This window comes from Falco naumanni, chromosome 13 (genome assembly GCF_017639655.2).
Source record: "Falco naumanni isolate bFalNau1 chromosome 13, bFalNau1.pat, whole genome shotgun sequence".
In the NCBI taxonomy this organism is placed as follows: Eukaryota; Metazoa; Chordata; class Aves; order Falconiformes; family Falconidae; genus Falco; species Falco naumanni.
Window position 1 is genome coordinate 3,489,339 of NC_054066.1, and position 13,975 is coordinate 3,503,313.

At 38.1% G+C, this 13,975-nt stretch overlaps 1 protein-coding gene across 5 annotated transcripts in view; it reads right to left on the minus strand.

The window, feature by feature from the left end:
* Positions 1-13,975, minus strand: part of STAG1 (stromal antigen 1) — a 199,381-nt gene that overhangs the window by 80,112 nt on the left and 105,294 nt on the right. For all 5 annotated transcript variants that reach the window (XM_040612606.1, XM_040612609.1, XM_040612608.1 and 2 more), the window contains 3 exons: positions 9,250-9,454; positions 6,283-6,434; positions 1,926-1,999 (listed from right to left, as the gene is read on the minus strand). In XM_040612606.1, the coding sequence (XP_040468540.1) occupies positions 1,926-1,999; positions 6,283-6,434; positions 9,250-9,454 (431 nt within the window). The remainder of the gene's footprint in view (positions 1-1,925; positions 2,000-6,282; positions 6,435-9,249; positions 9,455-13,975) is intronic.

Here is a 13,975-nt window from a genome sequence, read left to right on the forward strand (position 1 = left end):
TAATGGGAGCAGGTAGTAGTTTGAAATCCTCTCCTTTTTTTCTCCCTCCCAGTCCTGGTTTTGTCTTCTATTAGCTGGTTTTAATAGAGGTATTTTTTCCCCCATATGCTCTTGCACAGCTGTGACCACAGAAATTTTAATGTATGTTCTCTGCTGTCTGCAGATTACTCATATTTCGGTGTATGCTCTAACAGACTCTCTTAGGAGCTTCACAGAGGTTAAGGAAGCCAGACGGATGATGACTCCTCACACAAGCGGCTTTTGGGGCAGACCTGGAAGCAGTTACTTTTTCTGATCCTCTCTAAACCGTGGCAGAAGCGGTGCCACTCACCCTGCTCAGAGCACACCACAACTTGACTGATATTACCAGAATCTTCAGTGGTCTAACAGTGTCAGCCTGGGCATCTTTTTTTCAGGGCATGGACAAGCGGTGTTTATTTATTTGGCCTCTCCCTTGTTACAGCAATATTTGAGAATCAGGGTTTTACTAATGGTGACAGGAGGCATGAAAAGAAACTGTGGTTACAAAAGGAGGATTTATAAAGAAAAAGGAAAAAAACCCAGGAACAGCATGCAGACCACCAAAAGTTTTTCCAATACCATCCAAGAAATGAGCTACTAGGAAAACATTTTAAAGTGACTTCTTGTTTGCTACAACACCCTAAATTCTGGAGGGATAAAAACTCTTTGCACTTAATTTCTTCAAACTTATTACCTATGCACTACAAAAGCTACTTTCATAACAAAATACTGTGAGTGCTACACTGAGCTAACTCAGACTCTGTATACCCATCCTTCTGGTGCCAAGCAGCGCAAGGCTTATGGACCATAAACTATAAACTTTCAAGTATCATGCTTGGGTACTGAAGATGCACACTCCAACTCCACGGTGTTGTTCACGCTCACATATTTCTCAGCACGAGCCCCTTCCAGTTTTCCTACACGCTTTTCTCCGTATTTACAATTATCCCTCTGCTCAACTGAACTATGGGCTCTTCTTTACCTTCTAACCCTCTTCTCATACATCCTTTCTTGTTTTCTGCCACTTGTCTAAAAGATTTCATAAATTATAAAGTTTTACGCAAGAATTTAAATCTGAAAGGTTAATTGCATAGTTTAGTATCCTTGAATTTTATCTTTTGACTTCAGTAAGTCAATTAACATTTAAAGAGCTGGTTACACCGAAATGCTGCAGATGCTCTGAGGTATCTTATGATGCAAAACAACCTTAAATCTATTTTAAAAGACTACTGCTCTCTGATAAAGCACACTCCAAAACAGCATGCACCAGGCCAAATCTACTGATTTGCACAATGCTAAAATAAACAGAAGTGCACACATGTCACTGCAATTATTTTTTAACGTTCTTGCTAAAAACGTCCAAAACAATTGATGAACAAAAAAATACATGTTAACCAGAATTAAGGCTTTTGCTTGCCTTTAAGTAATTTAAAGAGGAAAAAGCCTAAAGTTGCAGCTGTGGCTAAAGTATATATGGTGGAAGCATCAGAAATTTGCTATTTACACCTAAGACATACAAAAGGAAATGCAGAGTAGAGGCACTCAGCAACCAAACCTGCCATTTTAGGATACACAGTGATCATTTGATCATTCTTAAGATATGTCATGTTTGTGCTCCCATCTTGGACAACTTTTCTTTTCAAAACACAAAGATGCAAATTCCATGACTCCCACAATTCTTTAAAGCTGTTTTACTGAACTACAATAAAGTTGTGTGGATGGCTCTGTTGTGTAATTAATAGGTGTTACACTTATATTTTTTTCCATAACTTCAGTGGTTTTGATACTGCTTTTGTGGCATCTAGAATATTACATCAGAAGAAAAATCAACACAGAAACTGCACTTGACATTATTTATGATTATACTTTGTTAGCAGAATCTACTGTAACATGCATTTTCTTACCGGTATCTATGAACAAATATACCCTTAAAAATAGAGTTCATCATATTTTCGATTTCATCTTGGTTTTCTTGTAGCTGAAAAAAAAAAAACAAAAATAAAAGATCACTGCTTATTATAATTTGATATTCTACAATTCCTTATTGGGAAACATTAGAAGACCATGGAAGAGCACTTAGTTAAAGGTATTAGTAGATTTGTCATTTTCTACTTTTCTAGCACATGCTTATACTGTGTGCATATACATACATATACACACATATATATATGCAATGCCTTAATGGAAGAAAGTCTACATTCTCTACAAATATCAAGTAATTTAGTTTCATATTAGTCCTCTGAAGTGGTCATGACCTTTTTTTGCTACTGAAATTTAGACAAGTAGAAACTACATGTTCAGTGATGGTTAAACATATAGAGTGAGTAACATGTAAGTGAGTGACAGCTGCAGAAACAAAGCTGGTTACAGATAAGCAAACCCCTCTGAAAAATTCAATGTCCTATTTAAGGAAAGTACTTAAAGACGTTCTCAATCTTAAGTACAAGTGTCAGTTGCTTTAACTTCAGCACCCATGATAACTGAGCTTCTTAATCAGGAAGCTTTCCATAATCAGAGCGTGGGTGCTTGACACTGGAGCATACCTGACGTCCAGGTCTTAGATTGCAAAAAACAAACCAAACCCAAATGAAAAAGGTGTCATGAGCATGTTTTTACATATAAGACTTTTTAAAATAAAACTTCAAAGCTCCTGCGTAATACAATCACATTTTGTAATACTTTGCGTCCATGAATATGTTAACACATTCTAAAGGAACATCTTGGAATCAATTGAAGTATTCTTATATTATCAGCTTTCGTACTAAACTAAATAAGTATGACTTAATTACACCAAAACGCAACTTTGTTAAATAAGATGACAATAATTTTATACAAACAGCTTTTGGAGCAGAACTGCTGCTACACTCAAACCCCATCATTCTTCCATCAAGGTGTTTCTTAATGTCAAAGCAGAATACCACAATATGAGTGAATGTAAATTTTTCCACATTTTCAGTATGAAAACCACAACAGAGCCTTGCTAGCACAGAGCGAATATATGCATAAAATAACAAAATCTGTATAATTATGGACATACATATTTAACAGATAAAACATCTTAAAGCCAGAGGAAGCATTACGATCAGCTGTTTTGACTTCCTGCATAGTATGAGCTCATAAACACTTTCACCTAGGGGTTTATATTTTTCAAGCCATGTTTGTAAATATTTCTAAAGTATCTTCCAAATAAGATCTAAAGCAGCTTACAAAACTCAGTAAGTTAAGTCTCCCGGTTTCCTAAAATGTAAGGAGATGCTGCCTCCATTTTGCATACGGGGTACTGAGAGGTCTTGACTAAGTTGTCAAGCCCCTGCCAAAGAAATTGATGTCATAGTAAAAGGGATTATGTACAAAGGGAGAAGTTGGGAGCCCACCAGCTCTGCCTATACCAAAAGGCCGGTACACAAAAGAAGCACATTTAGACATGGCTTCTGGGAGAAGCACTATTTTCAGCATCAGCTCAATCCAAACATGCACAGACTAAATGCTTGTTCAAGAATACACAACCCAAAAGGCAGCTCCAACTTCTAACCCCTCCTCAGCTGGCTGCCTTCACAGACTACAGGCAGGCAAACATCCACAGAAACATGGGGCTAAGGACCACCTCTCACAGACTGTGGAGTCAAATGAGGATGGGAACGGACCAAGAAGCCTCGGGAGGCTTTCTGAAAAACTACTGAGGCCCTGAAAAGGCATTGGGAAGCTCCCTGAGAACTCTGGGTATGAATTGTTAATCCAGAAACACACCACAAAAGAGATGTAGGAGAGACTGAACTTCCTGAGCCATGATAAGATTAAAATACTGAAGAAAAGGGTACTTAGACATTTCTTTGAGTGCAAAATGGAGCAGCACCTTACAAGACTAAGTGGCACAGATGAGGGGATAGCATGGACGGCTTCCTCCCTCTTTCTGCATGCAATTTACAGCTTGCTATAAACACGGTAAGTTATCGGCTACATAACTGACCTAAAGACCCAGGTGCTGGGGCAGAGCTGGCGTACAAGCAGAATCAGAGATTCAGTAGGTCCATGTAAGATCCCTTTTGCTTTTGTGTGCTAACATTTAAAAGATACAATTCTCAAATGAAATTTAGATTCAGTAATGAATTAGTAATTATTTGAAAAATCAGAATTTTCTCCAAAACTGTAATTGCTGCTTAGATCATGTACTTAATTTGAGTGCTTAACTGTGGGCATCTTGACAGAACATTTGTATCTGCGGATTCTTGCTTTTTCCAACACAAAAGTGATATAACGCTCATCCCCTTTAAACCTAAGTAAAAATAAGGGAAGCATTCTTCTGTTGATTCTGTGAGCATTTTGTGAAGCTCAAAAAGACATGTATGACAAGCACAAAATTTGAGTTACTGCTGGCAGCAACTAAAACAAAACTTCCTCTATTCTGTGGCAGATTGCTATATAAATCATCCAGTTTAGCTGAAAATCTCATTGACGAGAACAGACCTTCACGCACTGCTCTCACATTAGGCATGTCGAAGATGACAGGAGAACGGAACACTTCAGAGCAAGTGTTTCATCTCTTCTGCTTCAGGTTAATTTGCCACATCTAGCTTGTGAATTGTCCCTTTACAACTTCATGAAGATACTGTATGCGCTTATGGGGGTTTATTATGATGGCACTACATCAAAAGAATCAACTAAGAAAGTGCCAGCACAGAATACTACTGCAAATTCAGCATATTTAAACATGGGAAATATACAGCATTACGCTGGGACTTCTTACACAGAGCCATTATGCCATATAATCCTAATAAACCTCCTCTGTACAGGTCCCCCCTACTATGTTTAACACCATGTACCTGAGGACGTAGTCACCACTACGCCTCTCTGGCTTACTCCTGTGCCACGTTGTGATTATAGTGAGTAGTGATGTGAGAGAGCCTGACCACATGTATCAGAAGTTCAGGTTTGCTAAATGTCCATTCTCCTTTCAGGGTTCCACAGCCCCCTGCTAGCCTGGGCATCATGGCTCCCAAGTCCCCCCAGAGCAATTACATACTGCATCTCCAAAAGACATTGAAAAGAACAGCTGAAGAAACCGGGACAGAAGATGTCCATAGACACAGAGATACTAAATCAAGTTAATCAGTGTAATTAGTGACTTTGTCCTTCTCTGGAAATTCAAAGCAACAACCCACAAATGTGGAAGAGAAAGCATGCTCCAGCTACATTAACAAAGCAATTCTGCTTTCTAAATGCTTTCAGGCTGCATTAAATTTAATATTTAATTTAAAATGTTTCTCTTGCAGTTTGGGCAGGAGAGATTGTTCTTGCTTTGTACCTTAATGCATAACTTTTAAGAATTATGAAAGCCAAGTAAAATTGTGTTACAGATCACAGGGGTAAAATAAAAATATATAATTGTAATTATCCCCAGACAAAGACTATAAAGTCAAGCAATTTTGAGCCAGTCATACCTAAACGAATCCAAGGTGCACACAGGTAAAGCACCCAGACCTCCTTAATTTGCCTTGGAGTAAAACAGTGGTGGAGGAAATAGATTAAAAACTAATATATTAAAAATAATCAATTTAAATTGTCATATATACTTCAAATTTTCAATCAATCCTGTATCTTTACAGATTATGGCTGTCTGGGTGTTTATTTATTAATTTTCTACTTGTCATCTTCGAATTTCTTTTAAGTACAACTCTAAAACTGAATTTCCTGGGATATAATACTTTATTTAGGGATGATTACAGCAACCCTCTAATGGTTTTGCTCACCTAATGCCAAACTGGTACTTACTAAAAGCGACTTTAATGTCTCCCTAGCTTCTTCTCCCTGAGACCAGGTGCTATAGACCCCACTCCAGTGTTTCTTGAAAATGGCTACAAAAAGAAGTACTAATGAGACACTATGTAATAATTGCAGTGATCAAAGGGAGAAATGGGCAGCGTAGTGAGGAACTATATGTGATCCTCTTTTCAGAATCTTTTTGCATAATCAAAACAGTTACTACTTATAACTCGAGACTTAATTTTCTTCCTCCCTGGTCACATATACAAGCCTGAGAATAGAAATTATCCTCCGCGTGCAGAACAGCACACAAAGTCAACTGAATGTGTTAATACAGGATTTAAAAATGTAACCCAAGTAATATGCTTGAGATCACACAAATAGAACTGCAGAACTAATCTCTTGTTTCTCACTATGGTACTCAAGTCACAAACCACCCTGGTCTTTCTGTTGGAGGGAACACACATGAACCAGGAAAAAAATAATCATCTTTTCACTTGCCTCTTTTCTTTTCTGAAGCAGCAGCTCCAATCTTTCATTAGCTCTTTTGCCAATCATTTTGTTTCTCTCAGCTTCATACTGCCTCTGTGTATTATCCTGATGAATGCTCAGGTTTAAGGCAACATTCACAAGAGCAGTCATAAGCTTCATAGCTGCAAAGGCAGAAGACAGAATATGACTCTTTACCGCTCATCAGAGCTAAAAAAATATTTCCTCAGCAGATCCATACTCACAGAAAATAACCAACTCGACCCTCACACAAAGCCATCTCGAAAGGCACTTCCCACCCAACAATACCCAGGACACTTGGCTCATCTAAAGATCACAAAAGAGAGTACATATACCACATTGTGCTCCAGGCAACGTTCTTTGCCACCTTCTCCAGAAAATTATGCAAGTTCTGAGCGTGTAAGGTCAGTGAGCAAGCATGCGAATCTGCAGGATCAGTGTACACTATGAAGCCAGTTACTATGGAGTTACGCATATTTCTCTACTGAAAAGTATCATTATAGATGTTTCCATACTAAGGGCAACTCTTAACCAACAGCTTCTGAGGATTACTCAATTTACAAGGGACCACAGCACAGTTTCTCTGAAACTTAGTCTGACACTGCACTGAAGTCAAGTGTATAGTTGCATAAAAATACAATTAAAAAATTATCTACCCCTTTATATGCATTTTCACACATACTGGATATAACATTGTTTACATCTATTTTACCATATTAATTTACTTTCACAAAAATAGTAATAAGGGTCTTTCCCATGTTCTGTGTGGTTACATGGCATATCACAATTTACAATACTGAAAACAGCAAAATAATATAACAAACTATCACATCCTCTCTGGCTAAATATGCAGCGTTGTCTTCAAGGTAGAAAAGCAACTACAGAAATGGAGAAGTGACGCTACTGTTAGGGTAACTCTTTGTCTTATCTTGCTGTTGCTCAAAGCTGGTAACTCTAGAAGCACCGACACGTACTTCTTGCCTTAAGTTTCTCGCTATAGTGAATCATTTCTCATTCAAATTGGCTAGCACAGAGGAAAACTGAAAACAAAGACCTCAAAAACATTATTTCAAGAATAAATTAAATTCTAAAAATGTGTTTTCCTATGACTTTATTGAGACTGAGCTCCATGGCATCATGCTGACCTCTGCTCTGCAGGACAGCGATATAATTAAATGTGCAAAAACTAGCTTGAAGGAAATATTCAGAATCAAAACAAAAGCTCTCAAACTTATTAAAACAAATAAACAATCAAATAAATGGCATGCATTATCACTGGAAAATGCTGGAGATCTTTGACAGCTCCTATTCCTAATGTAAGCACCAGATAAATATATATGTAATGCAAGAAGCCAGCAGCGGCTTAAAGAGCTGAAGCTAGTGGTGATGAACCTCGGCTTTAGCATTCGTTTACACTTGCTTGAAATTTCTGGCTACATAATCCATTCCAAATGGCAGCAACTATTTCTTCCAGACAGGACAGGTTTTGAGTGACGTCTCTAACGTATGGTGCTGTTTCCTGTCTTCTCAATCAAGCCTCTCATACTTTCCAAACATCTGTCCCCCACAAGGATGAACCAACCAATGTAAGAGACCAGAGTGCACACCTCACTCCATAATCTCTCTCCTGTGAACCCATCAACCACAGTCTAGGCAAACAGCAAATCAAAATCACCTGGAATTTAAGACAGTATCAGGTGGAAATGAACACAATTTCCATCTCAATTTAAGTAACAGGCACAGATTTCCAACCAGTTATCTGCAGTTCAAAGTGTTCACCTTTGATTAATGACTTTGTAGAGGCAAACTGTACACCTGGAAATTTATGCTTGCAAAATTCATGTTTTTACCATCCCGTTAACCAAGTAAGATGAAGAATGCAAGGTGACAGGTTTCCAAAAGAGTTTAGTCACTGTGAGTTGAAGGTTTTTGTTTTCAATTTTAAAATCAGGCTCCAATCAAATCTGAAGCTGGTATTTCAATATCGTTGGAAATCTGCCTCCTACTTAGATTCATAGCAAGAGATGAAATTTTAAAGAAATTCTGATTGAATTTGTTGGACACTGGGTATTACGCTTGGAAACCTGAACAAAATTCTAAGCAGCTGGTTGTGGAAAGACTAAATCAGTAATACCGGCAGTAGAAAAATTCAACTTATAACAAACTTCTCCTACAGAGGCTTCAAATATTTGACATGATCTGTGATCAATGTAGGGAGAAAAATCTTCCAATAAGAGCTATTTTCAGCACATGAGAGGAGCAGAAAGGTATCACCTGACATAACCAGCTTTAGACACCAACATGCCAGCCACCCTAGTACTGTCTCGTAACTGGAGAAAAACAGTGACTTCTAGAGAGCAATCCATCCAACCTTGCAGGAGACATCTCATAGAGGTCTGATGAAATACGCTAGAAAAGCCTGTTTCTATCCAATGATACACCCAGGGCTTTCCTTAGCTGTAGGTGGGCCATGTTGAAAGGTGCCGAGCGGCTGGAGCTAGAAGACAGTGAGACCTTCAACTATGGCCCAGTGCTCTCAAACCTAATGCTTCTCAGGAGTGAAGGCACAGACTTTATTTTCTGGTGGACTGAAACTCTCTGATAATACAGTTTTCTTGACAGGTATTTAGAATAAATTTGTATTCTAAAATACAGAATTATTAAGACATTTTGTACGACAAACACCTAATAACAAAATACAAGCCATAAGCATGTCACACTTGCTTTACAGGGTATGCCAGGAATCTCTGAGACTAAGTGCCTCCACATACTCCTTTCCAAACAAAAAAAGCATATTTTAAGTACACAGTTATACCATATATAGTACTTGGATTTGATCAAGCTTTCTGGAGTTCTCAGTGTTGGTCAAATTCCACCTAAAAATTAGGAGTAATTCTCGAAGTGGCCAAATAGTAGCAACTTCTTTGAAAAAACTCTTCTCTATGCTAGCTTACTTACCAGCTAATGTACTGGTGTGCCTGAAAGCCCGGACCTGGGAATCTGACAAACCAGTCAGAAGAGAGATCACTGTGTCCATCATGTATTCATCATAGATGATGCTATACTGACACTGTCGAATGAGCACTCCAATGAACTCGCAGAAGTTGGATCGAAACTTCTTCCACTGTGGCCCAGGCATAGTAAGTGGATAATCACCACTGTCCTGAAGAACAAAAAAAATGAAAATATGAAATATTAGAAGTCTCCCCATTAATTTTATTGTTGTTGTAGCCATCACAGTCTAAAAGTCTATGCTAAACACCGCCTTTTTCCTTCAAGCCAATGGAGAACAGCAAATAAAAACAAACACATTATTCTTCAATAAACAAAGAAGCTTGTTGGCATGAAACCGTTTTTACTAAGATTGCATTATAACTGTTCCAGACTTGCAATATTAGCTCTGTACAGTCCAAAATATGTGTCAAGACTCAGTTATTTTCCTTGTGTCCTGGCTTAGGAAGGGAACATTGCCCTTTTTTGATCTTATACACTTACCCTGTTTCTAGTGGTAAAACTTTGCTTCTGACAGAAGTAGAAGAGATTTTACTACATATTCATATACCTCATACAGTTTCATGCACCCCCTCTTCCCAAGATTACTGCAAGATTGGAGCACGCATGTGAACACTCAATTTGTTTAACTCCTCTTCAACTCTGCTCTTACTATTCTCACTTGAAACAATATTGCATTTCAGTGAGACTGCCCTCCCTCAAGTTAGTAAATGGTTTTTTTCCTCTTCAGTGAAAAAGACTGGATATAATCTCCCTGGTGATCTGATTTGTAAGCCAATTTCAGATTATCCAAATCGTCAAGGCAATAATGGTCCATCCTGAATCAGTCCCCAAAGATAAGAAGTCAGCAGTATCAAAGTTAAATCCACTTGCACACATTTGTTCTGTGTTTTTTGTGAAGAACAAGCACTTTTATTCTCTCAAGACTTATCACCCAGACTGAACCACATAAAGCCAGTAACATAAACGTAGAGGAGATGTAATCAAATAACCTTTTACCTCAACTTCATAAATTATATTCCCCTGCAGCAAAAAACCCCTACCAATTTAACCAAGTCACACACATTTGAATCATACTAAAAAAACCAACAATTGCGAAGTGCTCAAATGTTAGAAAAATGTTAGAAAAAGACAAGAAAAAGGCAGTCTTGATGACCTTACTGTCTCATACAGTGAATACTAAATGGCATTATTTTAACGAGCAATATCTTTACTTCTAACTTTGAACGTCCAATTTGAGAAAAATAGAGGCTTTAGTTTAAAATACATCAGAGGGTTGTAAAGCTCCTGGCATGAAGATATCTCCTGGCATTTTCAATTGTTGCTGTGAGTCCTCTGAACTTCTGTAAATCAGCCCAATGTGTTATGTAGTAGAATCCCAGATAAACACAATCTAAAATACGCAGCAGTATCATTAGCTGTGCCCTGTGTTTCCAAGTATTTGTTGTTTATGCCTAATGCTCTTGCTAGTGAATTTCAGCAAGGTACAGTGTCTTGCCATGTAAATACAAGCCCTGCATTAGTCTCACATTTATATAAGTTTAGGACTGAAATTAAAACGCTAAAGCTTTCTGCTCAGAGTTTTCCTGACAGTAACTCCATATGAACAGCCCAGACTCATTTTCTTCTCCCTGTTTACACCTTATTTTCAGAAATAATCTCCAGACTAAGCCCCTGCCTGCACAGTACCTGTGGGAACTCTGCATGTGAATTTACATACATAAAATATATTTCTAGGTATGTATACATAATTTTTTTTGTAACAGATCCTCAGAATCTCTAGTTTGTGTGTAACTACTCACATTTGTATGACATATTTTTAACTTACAATTACATATTAGACAACAGTTTTGAAAAGCATATGAAGACTGCAGCAAGAGCATCTCATCTGGTTGAAACTGGAAGAATAAATTTATAATAAAGCCATGTTATTGGATGTTTTATTCCTGAAAACCAATAAAAATGTGATATATCAGTGACACTGACATGATACTTCATGGTCCAATGGTTAGAAAACTCAAACCAAAACAAATTTTTGTTCACCTGCTAACTCTAGCACAAGAATTATGAGGGAATTCATCTACAAAATGCCTGTACTCATGAGCCAAGCACCCAAATAGTGCAGCCGATAGATGTCCATAAAATTCCCTGTCTCAAACTGAACTTGTGGCAGCAATGAACAGTTACTTCCATCATTTAAATCCTGCGCAAGCATTCTTCAACTTACGATGAGGAAAATCAATGCTTCAATCCCTGCCATAAATGCAGAAATCATGACAAGCAGGCAGGTGATTACTGCAGCACTGATAGAACAGTGCAACAATCTTGATAAAGTAAAGAAAGCAGCAAATCTGAACTTCTCAATAGAGATGAAGATGTTTTCTGGGCAGCATACTGTGCTAACGAATATAATGTAAGATTTTGCCCTAGCTGATACTACACGTACTTTTCTTTTTTTTTCCTATTAGCTCTAGACTTGTAGAAATGATTTGTCATGTCACAAATATGACAACAGGTACCTTACATCACCTACACACATGTACCACTGAGCACTAGCCCCTTTCAACCCTAAGCTGATACAAAAGACTTGGCATTTTAGGTATGTTTTGGTACAGGGAAGAAAATACACTAACAAGGGGATAGTCTCCATCTGAAAATAGCAATCTAAAGATGACAATGAAGGTAGGTTCTGATGGGCTGATAAACTACCCCATTTTCACAAGAGCATCACGAGCTTTCTCCTTCACTCCCACGCAGTCAGACCATTACCTTCTCAGACTGACATGGGATTTAGGGGCACGAGGGGACAGCAGGGCAAGGGAAATGCTCTGGTGGCAACAGCCCTGGGCAAATGCTTTGTCTCAGGATGCCATGGGAGGGATGGACACTGGGATTAAGGAATTCCAGGGTACTAGAAGAGGTATTACATGTGAAATGGCAACAGCGAAATTTAGAATGAAGAACTGAGGGCTGTTACCAGCTGTAAAGAAAATGGTGGTGCTTTACTGAGAAAAATGGATGACCACTCGGCCTAGCCACCACTGTTCGTCTCCTGACTCCCTTTCTTTCATTGTTTAACACAGACTTACAAAATATAAAGAAATCCAGTGGCAGGATGAACCCAAGGAAGCAGTCTAGTTGGTCAGCACCAAGTCAGGGAGCACAGTCAAGGGTACTGCTGGAAGAAGGCAAGAAGTAGATCTACCTGCGTTCTCTTCTCCTTTCTCCAGCAAGAGAAGAAAGGTTGGGCAGGATCATGCAGCTCTGCCAAATCTAGCCTGAGCTGCCTTCAATCAAAGGACTGTCACTGGGAAATGGTGTCTGCTACCAACAGCTCTCCCAGAAATAAACAATTGTTGTTCTGACTTTTTAGGTGGTGGACACTAAACAGAGGGCCAAAAAGTGTACTAATGCTATACCAACCACAATTCTACAACCTGCTGAAGACCAAGAATGATTTTTGTTGTTTCATTATGTGTTTTACCCTGAACAGTAATATAAGCTGCTCTTATTCTAAAAGCTTGTATCTTGGCAGGTCTTTTATTGTGACTATGACATCCTGCTAAGCACAGGCCAACCTGAAATACTATGACTAGCAGTATGAACACAGGTCATTTAACATATAACATTAAAAAGGCCATATAACAATTATAAACTTACTATGCTGGGATCATCTGATATATGAACATTGGAAAACTGCAAAAAATTCTAAAATGTTTTCGACTGTTAACAGGGTACGAGTTCATTCCAGATTTCAAAATATTCACCAGGTTGTGGTCTAAGACTAACAATTTCATGCTTTCGTACTAAAACCCACAAATTCTTTCACAGATCCACTCAAGTGTTAAAGGCAGAAGCTAGAACGGAAACTTTCTGTTAGAACTGTAAAACTTGTGAAAAGTTTTAGGTAATGGAGAAAGAAAGCTTACATACCAGTAACTGTTAACTCTTTGAGATATGTTGCTTATATCTACACTCATACTGTCACAAGGAAAAGAGTTTTTTCCTCCTTTGATGACTGTTTTAAATTTTTTTTTGAGAAATACTTTCTTCCGTCAACTGTGGGACAATCATCCCTTGGGCAAAATCAGCGTTCTTCAGCTTTTGGACAGTGCCATGGCCATTTTATTTTGTACAGTGGGGCCAGACTAAAGACAATATCCAATTCTGCTTTTAAATTACACTAGCAAAAATTCACTGCATTGCATTAACTTTGGTTAGGTGATGTTTTAAGAAATGAAACTAATTCAGTTAGAATGTAGCATGAATTGATACCATCCTTTTGATTGTCACTGTACACCTACATTTTATTCACTGTACCTTATCCCACCAGTACACAAAAGCCCTGACTGAATACCTGAGTACATCAAAAGGAGCATTCACATGGCCATTAAGTATATAGTTAAATGTTTTGTTGTTCAAGGCCATGAACAAGATGGAAATTTTGCAGAGTAAATCCTGAAAAATACTAGTGCTCATTTTCATAGCTCTCCTGCTTAACTTTTTGAATCACAGCCTTGGCATTCCATCTAGAAGTGATCACAAAGAGACACTGCTGTGATAGTACACTTACGCCCTTAAACTGGCTAATTCACAAACTTTTCCATACCAGTATTTCAGCATCCAGGGCCTACTCAATCCACAACACTGAGTTTGCAAGATAAATGATTAT